The sequence below is a fragment of the Acipenser ruthenus genome, chromosome 29, assembly GCF_902713425.1.
Source record: "Acipenser ruthenus chromosome 29, fAciRut3.2 maternal haplotype, whole genome shotgun sequence".
Lineage (NCBI taxonomy): Eukaryota > Metazoa > Chordata > Actinopteri > Acipenseriformes > Acipenseridae > Acipenser > Acipenser ruthenus.
The window spans coordinates 1,893,535-1,914,475 of NC_081217.1; the positions used below are offsets into that span (position 1 = coordinate 1,893,535).

A 20,941-nucleotide genomic window follows, 5' to 3' on the forward strand; every position below is an offset into this window, starting at 1 on the left:
TTTCCGTCTGTTACATTTCCTGGTGATGTCATCCCTCTATTGCGCATGTGCGAAGTGTGCTGTCTGGTCTGGTGTATCTGCGTTGCGGGTCTATATGTGAAGCTCTGATTTGAAGTAGTTATTGCTGTAAAAAATGGTAAGTACCCCCTACAGACGTTTTCTTATAGTTTAAAAACGAGCTTGGTCTTATGTGCATTTGTCAGGCAAACTGAATTGTCTCTTAATTTTGCTGTGTTGTTCCTCTGGGGCGTTGGTTTGTGTTGTAGTTACGTTGTGTGCAGCACAGCACTGTGGCGGAGTATTCTTAAGTGTAACACTCCTATACAGTCTCGTTCTATGAAGTTGCCCAATACCATAAGTCTGTAAATAACGATTTTACTAAATGCACATCTTAATATTGTCAGACATTACGTGTGCAGTGATAGGAATCCAAGTGCATGCAGGACAGATCGAGCAGTCTATTTTAATACAACAAACAAAAACGCGTCATAAAATAATTTTTGCTAGCCCTTGACTTTCATGTATAGGCCAATGTGTGTCGATGTTTGTGCATGTGTTGTTTTTACTCGGGTACAGTGTTTGGAGCGTTCAATATGTCCTATGGTGTATGATCCACATATTTTTTTTTTTTTTTTTCTTTATTTATAATTTTAATGCAGTATTTTCAATGCTGTCAGAACATTGGGATTCAGCAGGGAAGGAAAAAAAGACTCAGATTGCATAGCAGTTTGATCCAGTTTAATATGACACAGTAGTGGTTGTTATCTATACACTGGGACTGAAACTGCTATGCAATAGGAGTCTTATTTCTTATGACAAGTTCAGTTGGTGTTTGCGTTGCCCTAGTAACACAAAAACAAACCGCCTTTTCCTCCTCTATGCATGGACTCGCTCACGGTGCACGCACCCTTTCATGTGTGGTGACCTTTATTATGTTTCCAAAACTACATTTCGTGCATGAAAGGGTTCAGTGTTGTCATCATGGGCATGTCTGTTTTTGCTTTTGAAATGGCACCAGTGTTATAAACCTGATGCTTTTGCAGAGCATGGACATTGTGCGTCACGCTGGGATTCGTGGATTCATGAGACTTCTCTTCCATTAACTCTGGTGTTGCTTCTGTGCTGTCTCCTGTTTTTCTAGGCGGAAGTGGAAGAAACATTGAAGCGCATTCAAAGCCAGAAGGGTGTCCAAGGAATCATAGTGGTCAATGCAGAAGGTACAGTGAGAGCAAAGCTAGGTCACGGGGTGTAAAAGTCAGTGCAAACCCACCTGCTTTTCTGGGAGTGTCGTGGGTAGATTTAGAAACACTCAAAGAAACTGAATAAATTCAGTGACTAAAAGCCTTCAATTTCTTCATATGGCATTATTTCAGCCACGAGGGGTGAATCTGAAACGCATCACAAACTATTATAGTATAGCCTACTTCCAGATTCTTAGACATCCTGGAAGTGGTTTCCTGGGTGCCTAGCAACAGGAGTTTATTTAGACGTGGTTTTCTTATACCTCCCCCTGTTTTGTAGATGTGACCCCTCTGCTCGTCCTCCTGTTTTGCCAGGTATCCCTATCAAGACGACGCTGGACAATTCCACCACTGTCCAGTACGCAGCTCTGATCCACCAGCTGGTGCTGAAAGCCCGGAGCACAGTCAGAGACATGGACCCCCAGAACGACCTGACGTTCCTGCGTCTGCGCTCCAAGAAGAACGAGATTATGGTGGCACCAGGTAATGCAGGAGCTTCCTGACGCAGAGTGCCAAACACTAGAACCCTATTCAATATGAGAGCCTTAAAAAAACAGAGCTTCCTGACGCGAAGTCCCAAACACTAGAACCCTATTCAATATGAGAGCCTTAAAAAAAAATAAAAAGTTAATGGTTTCTGGTTAAACATTTTAAGGAATTGCTTTTTTTTCTTTGTAATATAAATACATGATATGTTATTTATTTAAAATGTGTTTTCTTTTTAAACAGATAAAGAATATTTCCTGATTGTCATCCAGAATCCCACAGACTAAGAAGATTTGTTGTCATTTGACGGCCATATCCATTTTTAAACAGCGTGCCAGTAAACGACGTTGCCACATGCCCTCCTTGCTCGTGTTGAAGATGCATTCCTATCTCAGCAAGCGATTGCACAGCTGCTCACATCTCTTATACAGCAACGAAAGCAGAACAGATAGTCAAATATGTCACTACAGATAGCATTAGGAACGTGTAAAATTGCACAGAAATCTTAACCTATACATATTTAGCTTATTCATTTTTTTTTTTTTTTTTACTGTGTTTAGCAACTTTGCATTCAATGTGGGTCTAAATAAATGTGGATATAGGAAGCAAATTACTCAAAAACAGATCAAAATGCAAATCTCTTTTCCCTCCCTAAAGACCACTCAAACCTGTTGAACGCTCATGCAGTATAGGAAAGCTACCACGTCTCCAAGCAGCAGACCAGTTAACTCGTGTCATCATGTCCACACATGTACATTCCTTAGCGCTGAAAGAGTCCATGGAGAAAACAAGCCATTTGTGAAGCAGCTCTTCAGAAAACCATTTGTCAAGTCATTTTTTGTTTTACTCACTTGTAAACATTTCCATACAGCAGCCCACGTGTTGCTGGTGCACGCGTGTGTACAATTAAAACCATTTGAGAGATGATGTGAAGAACACCCTGGGGAGGGTTAATGCGGAATGACATTTCATTTGAGTCTTCTTAATACACAAACTTTGCAAACAACATTGGGGGTTAGGCTTTTTATTTATTTATTAAATAAACAAAACAATAATTGCTATGCTGTTTTGCCACATTAAAAAAACTAGGTGTGTATATTTGAATTGTTTGTTTTGTTTTTGTATTTTATTTTTTTGTACATAATGATGCTACTACTAATAATAAATATATGAACTTCACACCAACATGTTTTTGAGTCGGAGGGACCTGTGTAATGTCACTTTCCTTGGTTTCACAAAGCGCACAGACATTGAAAGGCACTGTGTCTTGTATGAATCTCTTATCAGGAGGTTAATCAGCCCCAGTGTACGGGTGACTCTACTCTCTTCTGCCTAAAACTCCAGGTTAGCATTGCAGTCTTTTCAAACCCACTAAGAGCCATGATATTATACAGAGCCGTATCGGGGAAGTCAGTACACCATGCATGGCTCAAGAGGCCGTGCATTGGATAGAACATTGTGGACACAGATAAATGGCACTCAAAGTAGGGGCTTACAAGCTCTGTACAATTATAAAATGGAGACCACTTTCTTCAAAGAAAGAAATGGACTACAACTGGGCTAGGTTCAGCGCTGTATATCCATTTGTAAGTATTCTTAAAGCAAGTAATGCTGTTTGACTTTGATGTAAAAGTTACCATGTTTTTTTTCACTGGACAGGCTGCTGTGTGCAGGAATCTGACACTGCGCCACAGCCAACCTGGTTATAGTTAGAAATAGTCACGTTTGATTGTACTGCTTTCAAAAAAGGATCGGGTTCAGTAACAAATAGATAACAGAGTGAAAAAGTGGAAAATAATCCTGCACGTACAGGGCTTGTTATTTATAGGGAAGCTGAGGCATCAGGACGTATGCACATTTTAGATGGTTTTAAAAAATATTATATGGTGCTGCAAATATATCGGAAAATAATGTTAAGATTGTATATAGAAGATTTTTAAATTGACAATTAAATATATATTTAAAAAAAAAAAAAAAAAAAAAAAAGTCACTGCCCCGTGTGAGGATCGAACTCACGACCTTCAGATTATGAGACTGACGCGCTACCTACTGCGCTAACGAGGCTCTGGTAAAATTTAGGCAGAGAGCATTTTCGATCCGCAACAGCAAAGAATGAAACTACAGCTGTATTTGTAAGGGGGTATCTTGAAACGTACTTGATTGTATTTCGAAATAAACCAAAACACTTCAAGATTCAATAATCTCCCATCGTTGAAAACGCTCAGTATTCTTGGTAGCTCTACGAAATCTGATTGGCTTTTTCCTGGTCAATTCTTGGTAGCGACACGGGCTATGATTGGTCAAAACTACCAAGATCTTACCAAGATTGAACATCGACTTTTGGCTGGGTGGTGCTAACGAGGCTCTCATAAAAATCAATGAAACTACAGCTTGATTTGTAAGCAGTGGGTATCTTGAAATGTACTTGAACTGGGCAGAATTGAAACAAACAGCATTAGGTGCTCTTGAATAACTGAGAGCGTAGTAGTTGGTCCTTTTCACACACAGAGGGAAAAAAAAAACATTAACTTGTTGAGGATGAATTGAACTGATTTAAAAAGCTAAATGTTAAAGTTCAGACAGAAAACAAACAAATTCAAAACAAAATAAATAAATAAATAAAAAATGTAACGTTGTGACAAATATTGTCGGCAAACCAGCCCTCCGTGCGTCCCCTTTAACAGGGCTGGCGGTGACGTCACAGCCTTGCGTTGTTACATTGTCTCGAAAGCTGTTCGGGTACATCGAGATCCAAACAGAGAAACAGCGCTGCGCATCAACACTGTAGCGTCTCGCACTGTCACAAAACGAGCAAGTCCAGCGAATACATCTCACACAGACATGCCGTCTGACACACCTTTTAAACAGAGAAGGAGCTATGGTAAGCTGTTCTGTTATTTTCTACATTAATACATTGCCCTATTTTTTATGTAACTATAATTTGTTTACCAAAAACGGAAAGACAGCTCGCTGATATGCCTGTATATATTAGAGGTCGTGTCATTTTTTGTTTAGCTGTTGAAATAACTCAAAAGCAAGTCTTTTTTTTTTTCTAGTTAGTATATATTTTACATGGGCCTTCCAAAAATAAAGGTTTGAACAAATTGGACACGAGCTGGGACAGACGAGGTGGTTATGTCATCACAGCTGGTTTTGTTAAAATATTAAGGGATATTTAAAATATATATTTTAAAACACAGTGTTTGTAAATCACGTATAATTGACTTCGGTGTACTGATGCAAAATCGAAATTGGGTGTCACCCAATAACATACACGGATTGTGTTTATTCCGCGGTGTTGCTACATGTTTCCCGTGTCTGTCACTACAATATGCACATTTTATCAAATTAAAATGAGGCCACACATTTGTTTGCCAAGGAACACGGTTTCTACTCAACAAGAAATTAAGAACAGACAGCGGACAAAGGAATTAAAGTGTAGATACGTGTTGATGACGGTTTTTTTGTAGACAGTTACAATAATAATAATAATAATAATAATAACAACAACAACGCGCTGTTTCCTTTACATAAGCGTATGGCCCAGAACCGCAGTCATATTTAAAAATAAATAAATAAAATAAACAAAGACTGGTCCGCCTATCGTGCTGATTACAAACGTCATCACGTAAAATTTGCATGACACGTCCTGAAAAAAAACCAAAAACTTTACAAACCCCATAGCCAGAGCAACATCCAAAGAGCTGAAAATACCGCTTATTCGGTTTTTATTTAGTATTTAATTAAACGTTTAAAGGAAGCAAAGACTATAATTCAGTGTAAAGAAAAAAATCAACGTTGTGTTTTATTCAGTGGGGTGTTCATGGACACAGCAGCGTGATATGAAATACCTCCAATTATCTGCAGTACCAGTGTGCTATACATGCCAGTGTAAAGAGTTCCCTTAAGATGCCTGAACTGCGCCTGCTGAATGTGTCCGATACAGCAGCACATTACAACAAAATGCACTTATCAAGTGCATTGTAACTATGCATAATAACACTGTAAGCATGTGTAAGAACACATGCATTTACTAAGTATTTAAATGTTTATATTTAAGCAGTAATGAATTGTTTGGCATGCAGAGTCTGGTCATACTTTCACTTGACTGGTTTTCTTGTGACTAACAGTATTTTAGATGTGTGCCTTCGGGGTCTCTGATGTGCACTGCATGTTTTTATTATGAAATTATCTTATGAAAGGGCTACAGAAGCACATGTCAAAATAGTGTCTCATCTTACAGTGTAGTATCAATGACAGACATCTGGAAAACTAACAAACATGGAGGGTGAGCCACGGTACAGTGAACCTAATGAATGTTTGATTCAGGAACACGCAGGTCTGCTGTTTGACCTATTGTGCTGTTCAATCTAATTTTCTTCTGCGTACACTACAGGTGCGCTATTGAAATATGCAGCAGTGTAATTGTGGGTTACGGATTTAAGACAGCTGATCTTTCAGGTAGATAAAACCATGGTTATACAGATACCGTGCTGCATGTTAATTAGCTTTTCTTGTCGGTTTGCCCTTTTGTCCTGCTGTATCCCCAACTTGCTTGTAGTTTTGCCAATGTTTGCCTCATGTTTGGGTTTGCATAATAAATGCTGTTGTTAAGATTGTCAGAATGCTTTGCATATATATATTACAGCCCCTTGTGTGTGATAACTTCTTGTTAGTCCCATCATTGTACCCTGGCAGTTTAATCTGTCTACGCTGGGCTTCACCTCTGTTACCTCAATTAGGAAAGGAAAGAGACCCTGCAAGGGATTCCCTCTGAGACTGTCCAACACCCTGCTGCTGGACTGTCCCGATCTGGAATGAAACCTGGCCCCACCGCTCTGGGTCAGGGAGTTCACAAAATACATGGGACTTTGGAGGACTCTAACACAGCCTTCCCTGTCTAGCGCACCCGTCTCTAAGGCTCTGCAGTTAAATCATAGATTAGTTGGAAGCTAATTCATTAATATAGTAAATCTTTACACTGAATGCAGTACTGTTCACTGTGCTTGACCGGCCACACTGCACAAGCTTAGTTTTAGAAACTTGTTTCATTCTTTTCTTGCATTATGAATTATCAGGGAATATCTGTGCAGAGATTTCTGATGGGCTACTACACTTGTTAGGTACCCCCCACAGGTAGTTTTAGATGATAAAGCCAGTAAAGATCTCTGTAATTTCTCAGTACAAAGTTTCAATCTGTAGTCGGTGTGCTGCCAGCCAAAAGGTTTTGATGCAAGATAGAGAGTTAGCTGCTGTAGCTTTAGAATTACAGAAAAAACAATTAAAAAAAAAAAAAAAAGCGGTTGTAGCAAAATGTGTAATACTAAATGATATTAATAATATTATGTAGCTGTAGGTCTGTAGGCAAGTTGTTATGGTATAGTGAGGTCAGCTGACTGCTCAAGTAAGGAGAGAACACAAACACAGCTGTGATAGGCCAGGCTGACAGGGGGAGGTCAGGCTCTGAGCATTCCAGAGAACTGTGCTGTTCCTGTATTGAGAGTTCTGAGAAGACTGGTTGGGTCTGGCCCGCTGCTAATGTGACGACTCCTGAATTTCATCAAGAGGTCAATAGGGTTCATCTTTTTCCAACCAAGTCTGATGCAATGCACAACGGAGCAGGAAATGTATTATCTCTCCAAAATGTACACTCTGTTACAGGCTTTGTTTAACGTTGTGCTTGATAACATCTTGTGCACACAGCTAGCAGGAATACAGGCGGGATAATGAGCATGGACACTTTCTATCCAAAAGGAAATTTAAAAACATGTTAAGACATGGCTTTAGCCACAGAATCAGTGTTAAAGAATCTTCCAGTGCTGTAGCTATGCCTCTGTAAATGCCAAGCTGTACTGTATACCTGCAGTATTATTATTTGAGTTTTCACTTGGGGAAACACATTTGCAAACGAGAGCCTAGTTGTCAGTGTTTGCAGGCAACGATACTCTTACTGATAGAGGGGCATCACCACAAGCTCCGAGCCAAGATCACTACATTGGTTTCCTGAAGACCTGCTTACCAGTAAGTGCACCAATGTGTCGGGCTGAGCCTCTACAGATTAGGAAACAAGAATATACAGAGGAAGTAGAGAAAGCTGCAATACAGAATAGCTGTTTCAGGTAATGCATGTGTATTCTCTTCTTGCATCATTTTTAAAATATGTTTCGCGTGTTCTCTTTCTTAACAGCTGAGCGTTCTAAAGAAGTTCAACAGATCAGAGACCAGCATCCCAACAAAATACCAGTAAGTAATGCTTTTCCTTCATCAGGTCTGCTCAGTTAACAGGAACAGGTGGTCGGGATGTTTATTTATATTGACGGGACATTCTTCTTGTTTGATGTGAGCAGGTTTTTGGAATGGATCGTTGAGCGGACCGGACTGTTCTGCCAAACCAGCTCCGCGCATTCTGTCTGGTTTCACAAAAGCCTGAGTTTGAGTCAATCAAGAAATCTCCAGTAACGGTGCACAGGGGACCTCTTGGGTCCTGTGAAACAGCACTCCTGACATGAGCACAGCTCACTGAACTGTGAGGAGTGGAAATAAACACATGTTTGTGCGACACTGGGGCTGTGAAACTCTTGTAGGTTCAAAGTTAGGAATGTGGCCAGCCGGTTACCATTCCTGTTAATCCAGGTCGTAGTATTCAAATTCAGATGTTAGCAGGGTTAAATATAGCAGATGGATTGGCAGCCCAGCAACCTACAGGCTCATATCATTAGACACTTTTAGGAGCTTGTTCAGAATCCGTGTGAAGTTTCCAGCGTGGTTTTAATGGGCATGCTTGGTTCTGCTTATAGGCAGTTCTTGAGAGATTAATAGCACTGACATGTCAGGAGGCAGGAGACCTTCTGATTACAAAGGACGTGACCAGAACAGAAAATCAGCAGCAAGGTGTGGCGGTGTCCTTCTGAGTAAGATCTGCACCTGCAAAACTCCGCCCCAGTGAAACTCGGTTACATTCCTATTAGTCAGAAAGTGGATCTGCAGCTTGCGTTGTTGGACAGGCTCCCTTGGCGCCCTGGCAGCTCTTAAAACCACTGAGTCTGGTTTCTGAACTCTGAGAATTAGCAGAGACATCATGAAGGGAAGAGGAAATAATAGAACAGCACAGACCATGCTGAATTTCACCAGTCAAGCAACCAGCAAACTGGCCAATTCTGAATAAACTGAAAAGGGCCCATTCCTCAGACGACCTCATTTAGATGTATGGAAAACAAGCTGCGTGTGAACACCCAGATTAAGACCTGTTTCCAGTTCACAGAGGTGATCTTCAAAGATTACATTATGAACGCCTACATTCAGGTCATTAAACATGCATTAGAGTACACGTGTCCTTTGGCTGATCTCTGTTTCTTTCAATAAAGATAATAAAAATCAAAAACATCCTGCCAGCAGGACTGCTGCTAAGTGGAAAGCTTTTAACAGTAAGTCAACAAACGGCGTGAAGATTACATAACGGAGGTAAAGTACAAGATGATGAAATAGGGGTTGTTTAATAATTCAGCCAAGTATTAAACATTTAAAAACAAGTCATGTTAAATGTAGATGGTCAGCCTTTGCACTTGTAGTCTGTGTACAGTGCAAGGATTGTACCCACAGCAATGGCTTTTACCTGACCTGCGAGAGCTCAGGGTTCCTGTAACTCGGCTATAAACGGAGGACGTGTGTGTGGGGCATCCATTTGTTCACAGTTTCGTTTCAGACAGAAAAACTCGCCATGCATTTCAGCCTTCCACTGACAAAGTTAAAGAGCCCCATTACAGAATCCCTGCTGCCAGTCGTCTGGCTGCGGTCCCTCGATTTCGACTTGTGCGTTTCCACTAATAACTCTCCCTCGTCGCTCAAGACGAACGCGCACATTGAAGTGAGCAGCCACTTGTACAAACCTGTGCCACTGCTAGAAATTCAAGGGGGTTGCAGCAATGTAAAACATTTATCTTGAGAGTGCCCGAGAGACGCAAGATGTTTCAGCTGAAACCTAATTTAGTGAGCTGTGTACACCGTGTATTTTGCTGCAGACTCCAACCTCCTAAACAGCTTACAACAGCACAGCCTCACTGTGTTCCTGCCTCCCTGCCCAGGATGCCAATCTTATAAAAGCATGTTGATCTACAGCATTGTTTTCCCTTTGCAGGTAATCATCGAGAGGTACAAGGGTGAGAAACAGCTCCCCGTCTTGGACAAAACCAAATTCCTGGTTCCTGATCACGTGAACATGAGCGAACTGGTCAAGATCATCCGGTAAGCCTTTGTGTACGACTGGTAAATATACTGTGCAGGCAACTTACAAATAAAGGTATTCTCCAGGAGCTCAAATGCTAGTCCCCCCCCTCCCATGTTATTGTTCACTTCTGTTCTGGTCGTGTATTACGGTACGTCACCCGGATCCACATGATTAGAACCAGGCTCTTGTTTTAAAGTCCAGTGCTTCTTTTAAAGGGAATGTTGTTTCTGAATTCCAGCGCATACTGTGGAATTGTATGGGTGTTGCAGGTCCACAAGCAGACACCACAACCAGTGGTTTGCATTGAATCCAAGAGCGCCAAGGCTAAAAATAAAAACTGCATGCTCCTTCCTCCCACTTCTTTAAAAACAGATGCCCTACATACAGAAACACCCGTCTTATTCTGAAATGTGCTTTTTTTATTTTACCACAAACACTTTGGACTCCTTAGATTAAAAAAAAAAGAAAACGACTGTTTAAATAAGAAAACAAAAACAATGAAATAAGAATACAACAGGCTGTAGCAGTGCAGCTCTGACAGGTTCACCTTAATTAAACCAACGAATATCCGTCTAAACCAATATAGTCTGTGTTGCAGATGTGTGCGGGATCAATGTACAGTTCATAATGAGCCCAGCCCTCCTTGCAGCTTTGTTTCCCTGTCAGTAACCCTTCCTGTAGTGCATGTCGTGTCTGCATCGCTCCCTGGCGCTCTGCTGACAAGCTGCCTGATCTGCAGACAGAGCTGGGCGCTTCTTCTCAGGCCTCAGGGCCAGACAGTTGTTTTTTTTGTTTCAACCCCAGTGAACCCCTAGGAGTGTCCAATCACAGTCCTGGCGGGCCACTCTACTCCCAGTTTAACGGGTGCAATTAAACAGTTAGCCATTTTAGGGTCTGAGTTGGTTTCATAAAACAATTTAGAAAAGGGCTGGAACAAAGACCAGGACTGGAAGGGCTTTGGCCGCCCCTGGACTGTTGGAACAAAGACCAGGACTGGAAGGGCTTTGGCCGCCCCTGGACTGACCTGTTTCCATTCCTCTCCACAGCCGCCGCTTGCAGCTGAACCCCACGCAGGCCTTCTTTCTGCTGGTGAACCAGCACAGCATGGTGAGCGTGTCCACCTCCATCTCGGAGATCTACGAGCAGGAGAAGGACGAGGACGGCTTCCTCTACATGGTCTATGCCTCCCAGGAGACCTTCGGCTGTTAAACAAGAGCAAATGAGCCATCAAGCCAGCGAGCACAACGGGAAGATGAAAGATAGAAAGCAACAGCAAACGTACAACAAACAGAAATGTGCCCTCTAGCTTAGAACTCCTTGTGTAGTAAAACCGGAACTGAGGAATTATGTTTTTTGTTCATGCACATGTGCCGAGTGACTGTGTGGTGTACCATTCTGTGTTTAACGACAAAACAAAATCCAGCAAATGGCCTTCTCGCGTGGATATTCGGGTCAGCGTATTTAATTGCTAAATATTATTAGTAGATGAGCCTTTCTGTTGCGATTCTTGTTGTAAATGTGAACAAAAAAAGTAACAACAACCTTATATGTCATTGCCAAAATAGCCCAAGGCCTTGGCCCTTGAAAGTGTGAGGCTGTGATCGGGCCTCATGGCTTCACAAATAGAATTTAAAAACGGGTACATTTTAAATAGGCGGGTCGCGGGGAATCAGTGTCTGTCGACTCTTGTTCTTTGCTAGCAAGTTAATGTGTAAAACGATACTGTACTTTTCTACATGCTGCATGGTTCCAGCAGGTGGCACTGTGCTCTATTTCCTTAGTCTCTTTTAATCCAAGAGTTTAATCCCAGTACTACCGGTCAAATTGTAGCCGGGAACTCAAGCAGTCCACGAAACAGGACCCCAGAACATCACCACCAGCGCTAACCCTGCCTTTTCCAGTGAGCCCCACCTCCCTGATCTGGGACAGGCAGATTAACATAGGTCAGATTTTGTTCAGCCTGTGTGAGGAATCTAGCCAGTATAGTGGCCACTAAATCTTAGCTTGAGAACCAGTCGTTTCCCCAGCAGGTAGTTTTGTAGCTTTGGTACGAGGGACAGCTACTGCAGGGGATCATGCAGTAGGGTTGTTGCTACTGATAGATGTCTGGGGAGACTTTTGTCTGCAGAAAAGAGTGAGAAGTTGCTTGTATTGTTCTCCTTTTCATTCATGTTTAACCAAGGTGAAGCTTTTGCTTGAAAACAGATTCACCACAACACCTTTCATTCAAGCGCAGTCAGCCCTCGGTGCTACAGTGTGTGTGTGTGTGAGGAGTCCATTTAAAAGCTGTGGATAGTGTGTGTATCTCATTACTATTATTATTATTATTGTAATCCGCTTTTTATGTAGGAATAAACAAGCTTTTTTGCACTTAAAAAAATAACTAGACCTTTAGGAACCAAGTAGTGTTTTAATGTGTATATGATTCTGTCACCCTGCTTTCTCTTTGTAGTTTTTGAGTTTTGAATGAAAGGTTTCGTTTGATATTCACTGCATGCGGTTTCGACCCTGTGAAAGAGGGCCAACTGAAATGAGTTTTTATTTTTTATTTTAATGTTGTCTTGTATTTTTTTGGATTTGTATTTCCTTTTATTTTTTAACCAAAAAAAAAAAACTATGTATGTGGGGGCAGGAGGTGGGGTGTTTAAACAAAAGTTCTAACTATATATAATATTACACAAAGTTAAATCTTAGACATTGGCTTTGGGTCTTTTTTCATTGTGATGAAAAGTATCAGCGTTTCCCCCCATGAACGGGTAGCTATATTTGTTTGACAGCTTTTGAAGTTCAGTGAATCCAGCAAGGAGGGGAGATGAAACATGGACCGGACCACACTCTGGACACAATTAAAAAAAAAACACAAAAAAAAACACTTCATAGTTTCACCCTCATTTTCCTTTCTCTTAGGCCAATTCAATGTGTGTGTCTTTCTTTAACCCTGATGTCCATCTGTAAAGCCTTGCCAAACTGCTTAATTCCTAATCTTATCCTCTAATGGCTGTAAAAAAAAAACGTGCCCTATACTCACGCCAGGTAATTCAGCAAGCCGTTAAACTCAAAGCACTGAGTGACTGATTGAAGGATAGACTGCAGCCAAGTCGAGATTGGACAGAGTAGCTGACAGGTCACAGAGGGCTACGTGGGAAGCGTAGACCGATGAAGTGAACTGGGGAACACGTCTGCTTTGCATATTAAGGGGGAAAAATATGAAAAATTGCTGGCCAATTTCTGATGAACACACTTTCTACAGCACTGAATGGCACACATGTAAGCCACTATAGCTTAGGAAAAAGAAAATAAAACAGTTTTACCCCCTTCACCATGTTAATGCAGCCTTGATCAATACACAGACTGTTTTTCAAAACCTTTGATTCTGGACCCCTTCAGATTGTTCTGCGACGGCTCGGTTAATCTTGCTAAAAAGTATTTGCTTTGCACAAAGACAGTAGGGCAGTACATCACCATCAGTTTATATTCTTTTTTATAATGACCTGCTAGAGGAAGATTTATTTTTATGTCAGCATACTGCAGAATACACAGAGGTGTATGATTGTAACCCTTTTAATTTTCAGGAGGGCTTCGGTAAAACACTTATTTTCAAAATGTGAAGAAATCAACAGAACACCACATTCCATTTTTTTTTTTTTTTTTTGCATTTAGTTTAATTTTTTTTTCATATTTCAAAGTCTTGAATATATAAATATTTAAAAACCAGTAGACCTTTGTACCAAAAATGGAGAACAAAAACAAAAAAAATAGGGACAGAAAGAGTCAGTACATATGAACAACAACTGAGCGATCATTGAAATAATCCAATCCAATCTGCAGGATTGATGAACAGGTTTGTTCCAGGGCTCGTGGAGCCTGCAACGCCTCGAGCCATCCTACACGCTTCAGAAAACCATGAACAGCGATGACTGAGAACCTGGACAGCGATGTACAGACACGGGGTTCTAAGTCTGTGTTCTCAGGGCACTGAACCAATATGTTAGAGCTGTACAGAGCTGCTGCTGCTGCTGCTGCCTGTCTGGCTCAGCCAGGGGTGAGAACATCTTCTGGTCTTGCAAATAGTTACAAATGCCAGCCGACTGTGCGATCCAGCCCAGATGTCTGCACTTATTTTGATTTACAGAAGACTTACACTGCAACTGGTATTGCAGCAAAATGCTTTCAGCGTAAACCAGAACTTTGGTTTAGTTCTAAGCCGCGAACATTCTAGAACTGTAGTGCAAACATCCTTAATCTCTAAAACCAGAAGCATTTAAACTTTACATTATTCTTCACCATGCAATTGGAAAAATAATAGTAATAATAATAATAAAATGATTTTATTAACCCTAACCAGATTTATATTTTCAGATCTTTTACAGCTCAGGAAAATAAATCAATAGAACAAATTCTCCTTGAACTGTAGATCTGTGCTTCTCAGTGAAAGCTTTCAGTATTCCTTACCCACTGCATCCACCTACACATTCATATTTGGCGACACCTGCTGGTTGAAGCTTGAATTACAGCAGCTCTATATGCAGTGCCGAAGCTTGAATGATCAGAGGAGTCTGTTCTTATGATAGAGAGCTGCGTTATCCTGTCTGGGGGAGCGCAAGGTTTCAACTCAAGAAAGCAGAAGCAAGAACAAAAGGAGTTAAGAAACAAAATCCCCCCCCCCCCCTCAGGAGGTCCTGCAGCCAGCACTGTGTTGTTTTTAATACTGTCCAACTGGAAATGAACAGAACAGCTCTTCAGCATCATTCAGCAATTCACTTGTTTTGACTGCACTGATATTTCATTTCCATGCACAAAAATCAAAATCTTTAAACCTCAATTCTGAATTAAAAAATAAAAAAAAAAGACAAACAAATAGAAATGGAGCTGAAGAGCGTGCGTCTCTGGTGTGCGCCGCGGGTTATTTCAGAATCAGGGTGGCCTCTGTGCCGTCCTTCTTCCTCAAGTACAGTCCGTGTGTCAGGTGGTGTTCCCGCCGCAGGTAGGCGTAGAAGTAATCTGACACCAGCAGGATCTGCAGAGAGAGAGAGAGAGAAGAGGCGAGGACGGGGGTTGAGAGAGGGTCCAAAGAGAAAGCATGAAGCAATGCGTGGAGCAGAGAGTAAAGGCAACACGCTGGGCAATACTGTACCAGCATGCACTCCAGGACAAATACCCCCCTCACCTAGTGTATGGGGCCCGACGTCAACCCCACCCTGTACATGCATACAGATTAAAAAAAAACTCACAAGCGAGACACAATACAAGTAAAACCCAGCCGCCACACTGACAGCTCTTCCCTCACTAGCAGCAGCTGATGATGTTCGATAGCATCTATCATCAGCTGTATCCAGGAGCAATAGGACCTGTGCTTGTCAGAGCACCCTGCTTGTTTTCAATACTTCTGTCCAGGAGTCAGCGGCTATGAATTATTAAACAGCAAACCCAGTGGATGAATGCAACGCCCTGGGCTTTGCCAAGTGTCATTCTCAGGTCAAAACGAATTACACTACCACCAATAAACTTTCAAGCAAGTCCCTTTCTTTCGCTCAACAGAACATAAAGGGAACTCTACTCTGGCCTCAAATCACCACTCCCAGACTGGGTAAGGTAAACGATTTGTCTAAACATCCCATCTCCAGTACTGCTGATAAACCAGGTTCTGTGTTCCTCCAGCACAAAGCAGTTCATACAGCCCATGTTTATCTAATGCACAGGACGGTAGACGGATTGCAGTGGCCCCATGGTCGAACCCACCTGCCCCACATTGAAGACCAGGGTGATGGAGTAGTAGAAGTTGGAGTTGGCGCTGCCAGCGTAGATCCAGAGGTGCCAGAGGACCGGAAAGAGCACCGAGCAGGCGATCAGCACACAGGACACCACGAAGATATTCCGCAGGACTGAAGAGACAAAAACAAGAGAAACGATGAAAAACCTTCACCGTCGCGGGCCTGATCACGAAACCAGAGCCAGCTCATCACCCTGACCTACATCCACATGTGCAAACGCAAGTTTAAAATGAAAATAATGCAGCTTCCACATACAAGCTGCCTGCATGCATGCATGCCACACAATTACTGGAGTCACTCCTCAGCCAGTTAGGCTAGGCAGACATTTTCACGTACTGTAATTCAAACATGCGATCTTTATGGTGGATTCTAAAAAAAGAAGCAACCTTCAGTTTTGTGGTCCTGTTCTAGCTATCCATCCACACTGGAATGCTAATTTTGTCATGCCTTTGTTTGAACTGTCTTTCGGTGCACAAACAATGCATTGCCTGTTTTCTTCGGTGCGACAAACTCTGTTTAAAATCTCTCAACACCACGTGCTTCCTCTTGATCGCTACTCACATCTGTACAGGTGGCTCCACACGGGGAGGAAGGCCATGTAGAGAGAGATGTCCCCCACAGTGGGGTAGGATTTGAAGATGGAAATGACAGCAATCTGCATGAACATCAGGAAGATGGGATGCTCCCTGGAAGAAAAGAAAGGAATACCTGGTAGTATTTCAGCAAGTCTTTTACAGCCAATTGAAGCAGGACGCTTGGGAAAGAGGTAAAAATGAAAAAGAAAATCACAAGCATTCTGTTTAAAAGAAACTGCCGATACAGAACAGCTCCATACAAACAAAGCAGCGGTTAGCTGGGTGCATACAGCAAACTGTTTATAATGACTGCTGACATATTATTTATCAATGTTTATTACTAGGCACAGTAGAAATATTGTTTACACTTGAAAAAAAAAAAAACCACATTACTCCTCTGACAACTGCATACAAGTATACATCACAAATAAACTACCATTGCTACATTTAACAAATACTTCAGATGAGAGCTCAGCAGGGCCGCGGGCAATGGGAAAGACTTACTTTAACCTTACAGCCAGCGGGATGGTGTAAAAGAAGACGTTGATCTGGAACACACAGAGGAAGAAGAGCCTGAAGTGCTCAAACATCTCTGCGAAGAAGTACCAGAAGAGGCCGATGTTGGGGGTCAGGTCTGGAACCGACAGGCTGCGATCAAACAAAGAGACTCTCGCAACGAAATCCAGCCCAGTTCGACAGGCTTATAACAGGCACTGAACAACTGCCGTAACAGAGCAGTTATTTGATCAAGCGATATCCAGCTACCAGCTGGATTACTATAAAGCACTGGACAGCACCAGGGAATCCCCGTGGATTGCACAGACCACCTCTTTATAAAACGCAATCCCAGGATAACCCACACAATCCAGGGTGATTCCACAGTGCTGGCGGGGCACAGCTTGAGGAAACCCATCCCTTTCTAATGCGTTTCTATCAGATCTTATCTGAAGCGAATGACGGCAGTGGTTTCTAGTCCCAGCACCCCTCTCAAACTCAATCAGAAGACTGCCAGGCTTTATAAGTTTTCTTGTACTGTTCTGGGAGCAGAGTGCCTTACTTACATGAAGCCGTACACAGAAGGGATGTAATCCCAGGAGCCGAGCAGGAAGAAGGAGAGGCAGGTAATGACCAGCAGGCTGCCCAGGTACATCACCCCGAACTGGAGGGTGAAGAGCCAGAAACTGGGGCTGCGCACGTTCACTGGGATGTACAGCCTCTGGAGAGGAACAGCAACACACAGTGAAGACCCTGCGACACATACCTGCAGCACTCCACCACAGTGGTAAATAGAGCTTTGTACTCAGCAATTCACAGTGCCTGCTGTAACTACAATAAAGCCAGCGTACCGGATTACCACAAATATAAGCATGTGTATCTCTACTCAATGGTGTGCTTATGTGTGAATGTGCTACAGGAGGTAGAAAGAATTGAGAGCTGGCCAGAGCATTGGTGCCAGTGACTAGTTAAACAGCATGAATCTGTCCAGCTTACCTGCAGTAGGAACAGCAACGCTGGTGCAAAGAGAGTAAGAGGGTAGAGCGACTGGTACGTAGCCAAGGACAGGAATATCGCGCTGAGGAAGGCACTGCCTTTATTGTAGCAAAGAAACAGAAGGATTCATTAGCAGCAATGCAGATCAGAAGCCACATACTACTCCAGCACTGCATGTCATCAAAATCCAAGATCAGAGCACAATAAAATACCTTTTATTGTAGATAGCATGAAGAGTGCAATGATGGCATTGTTAAGACCGCAAGTTGACTTCGCCACACACGACAGAACAGTGAAGGGGTTCAGTAAATAGCTGAAAGTTAGAAAAAAAGAGAGAAAAACCAAGGGGGAGTCAAATCAACAGGTGATCTCTGCTGCGGATACAGCTGCTCATCTTTAAGGGTATTAAGCATCCCCTGTAGTACCCCAACTAAAACAAACACACAGCGATTGTTAGCTTATGGCAGTCCTTGTAGCATACAGACATTGTATATCCCATCTCTGCCAAGATTTTTCAACCCCGTGACTTTTTAGCAACTTCTTCCAATGAAAAACAAACATAAATAGACGAGTGGGTTTCCTGGGGGTCTGCAGAAGCCCCACATGGTCCTGTACTTACAACAGCGCTACTTTCAGAGGAATGTAAAACATTTCCTTGGGTGTTCTGATGAGATCGATGACATCGTGGGGGTAGCGATCGGCTTCCAAAGCATACTTCTGTTTTCTGAACTGAAAATCAAATGAAAATAAGAGAAAAATGAAAACGAGGCAGATTGTTAATCGTATCCGTTCCGGAAGTAAAGATCTTGAAAGGCTTTTTCTTGTGTTAAATGCAAGCCCTCAAAAAAGTGATGCACAAAAACCAGTTATTTTAAATGACACTGACTAATATTCAGAAGCTCCCCCCCCCCCCCCAGAAGAGATTTAATTCAAATTCTGTACTTACCACCATTTTGTTATAGTCCTGGACTAGCAAATACAACGCCACAGCAGTTATTGCATCTGCTATCTGTTGAACAAGGATGAAAGCAAGTGTTCTGCAATGTGTTTGGGAGAATTTGACTTGCAGGTGCTTGCATTGCATTTTGGACCCATGCTCTGAATTGCAACTAAATCCATGATACACAGCAACACTGTGATGCATTCTGACCTGCACCACAGTGTATCTCTCAACAAGCCTCGAAGGAAAGCGTTGACAACAGAGCAGTCAATACCAGATCCATGCATGCTGTGAAGTACAGTAGCATTTTATTGCAAAGAAAATAATTGTATTATTTTCTAAAATGACAGTTCACTCATATTACATAAAAATCCACAAACATACACAACAGCAATCACTAATTAATAATAAATATAACATCATGTATAGATAACGTAATAGATCAAATATTCAACACCTTCAACATTAAATAGATCCGTACAGCATTATATACAGTAACTACAAACACAGGTGAAGGAAATCAACACATTTGCAATAAAATACAGACATAACATGTTCTGTTCACGGGTCCTTTACAAGCACTGAATACTCACCATGAATACGAACTCAGAATGTTCAACAACGAAGTGAAAGAGATAAATAATCAATGGGGTCTGAAAAAAAAAACCACAATCAAAAAGCAGCTTGGTCAACGCTTGATAATTCCAGAAACAGTTATTTTATGGAGCTTAACAAGAATAAAGCAGATCCCAACCACATAACCAATGATAGAAGGTGCTGTGTTGCAGACCCCTTTGAATGTAGGTTAGCTATACCCATAACAGAGTGTGCTATTGATGTCACACGTCGTTGCTGATTTGCTATAGAAATGTTACTCTGATAAATGTTAATAGAATGACATTACTACTGTAAGCTTCAGAATGCATCTTCAAATGCGCTGTGTTTCGATGAAATACGATATTGCATGACATATCGTATCACACTGTGAGATTAGAGTACCGTTACAACCTTTGAAAGCTGAGAGTGGTCTCGCTACTAACTGCTCTACAGCTATATGACAACATTTATCAGCATTACTAAAATACTGCACTCTAGGGCGAAAATAACTTACTTCATGGAACACATCTCCGGAGTATGGCGAGACTCCTAGATCCAGCAGAGCCAGACCCTCGACAACTGCAAGAATCATTACTATTATTATTATTATTAGTTTATTTAGCAGACGCCTTTATCCAAGAGACTAGGGTGTGTGAACTATGCATCAGCTGCAGAGTCACTTACAATTACGTCTCGCCCAAAAGACGGAGCACAAGGAGGTTAAGTGACTTGCTCAGGGTCACACAATGAGTCAGTGGCTGAGGTGGGATTTGAACCGGGGACCTCCTGGTTACAAGCCCTTTTCTTTAACCACTGGACCACACAGCCTCAACATTAATATATTGCATTTGAATGTATATTTTTGCTGGTTTCTGATTTCCCGTAGCAACAACAACAACAACAATAATAATTCGGGTGCATTTGACGCGTCACTGATCCACACCCTGGAACCTGCAACCCATGATGCACAGCCTGGTGCGATGCGAGACTGTGTGTCACAATGTACCGTAGTACAGAATGCGCCTGAATAATTAACGAGATAGAATATAATTAGACAAGATAGACTATCAAATGAAAATAAACCATGAAAATAAAATACAAGCGAATACATCAATGTGAATTCTACTGCGCATACTCTATATACATGCCGATAATGAGAGAGCAGTGAATGCTTTGCAAAGGCCAGCCCCAGGGTGTCCTGTCCGAACACACACAGCAATGCAATGATATCTCCAAATCCATCCATATATCCACATACTTGATCTAATTGCGGTTACATGCTGTTCTGAGAATTATGCGTGTTTGTCATTGTCGGTGTTGCTACAGTGACTTCTCCTATCAGTATTCAGACACGGTGCACGCTTTTCATATCGCCTCCTCGTACCTCTTTTCCACGCGTTTAAGGGGGATACAACCTCGACCCTCTCGGCTATGAGCCCGGCCAAGCTGGACCGGAACAGAACCGCCCGGACGGTTGCAGCAAGAACCAACACCAACACCAAGGGAGCCGACATCTTTGCCGGGTGGAAGGCGTCTTCCCCCTGCTAGCCCGGGGCATTATGGGAGATGTAGTCCTCCACAATGCAGCTAGCGTTGGGACTGCCGCGGAATAGACT

General features: G+C 42.1%; 3 protein-coding genes and 1 non-coding gene across 4 annotated transcripts; 2 read left to right on the plus strand and 2 right to left on the minus strand.

Annotated features, from left to right (window-relative positions):
- LOC131702139 (dynein light chain roadblock-type 1) lies at nt 1–2,912 on the plus strand. The gene is made up of 4 exons (XM_059004215.1): nt 1–136; nt 1,142–1,217; nt 1,557–1,724; nt 1,971–2,912. Exons 1-4 carry the CDS (start codon nt 134–136, stop codon nt 2,012–2,014), a joined length of 291 nt encoding a protein of 96 aa, XP_058860198.1. The 5' UTR covers nt 1–133; the 3' UTR covers nt 2,015–2,912.
- An 806-nt stretch (nt 2,913–3,718) lies between these two features.
- Nucleotides 3,719–3,791, minus strand: trnam-cau (transfer RNA methionine (anticodon CAU)). Its single transcript has one exon. It is a non-coding gene; the product is annotated as a tRNA-Met (tRNA).
- A 656-nt stretch (nt 3,792–4,447) lies between these two features.
- Nucleotides 4,448–12,644, plus strand: LOC117432654 (microtubule-associated proteins 1A/1B light chain 3A). The gene is made up of 4 exons (XM_034054632.3): nt 4,448–4,608; nt 7,915–7,970; nt 9,862–9,968; nt 10,998–12,644. Exons 1-4 carry the CDS (start codon nt 4,569–4,571, stop codon nt 11,158–11,160), a joined length of 366 nt encoding a protein of 121 aa, XP_033910523.2. The 5' UTR covers nt 4,448–4,568; the 3' UTR covers nt 11,161–12,644.
- A 941-nt stretch (nt 12,645–13,585) lies between these two features.
- On the minus strand, nt 13,586–20,941 carry LOC117429162 (phosphatidylinositol glycan anchor biosynthesis class U protein-like). The gene is made up of 12 exons (XM_034048391.3): nt 20,710–20,941; nt 19,840–19,904; nt 19,322–19,381; nt 18,735–18,797; nt 18,408–18,517; nt 18,001–18,101; nt 17,789–17,886; nt 17,359–17,513; nt 16,802–16,945; nt 16,284–16,408; nt 15,691–15,833; nt 13,586–14,968 (listed from the first exon to the last, which is right to left on the minus strand). The coding sequence occupies exons 1-12, from the start codon at nt 20,837–20,839 to the stop codon at nt 14,855–14,857; spliced, it is 1,308 nt and encodes a 435-aa protein (XP_033904282.3). The 5' UTR covers nt 20,840–20,941; the 3' UTR covers nt 13,586–14,854.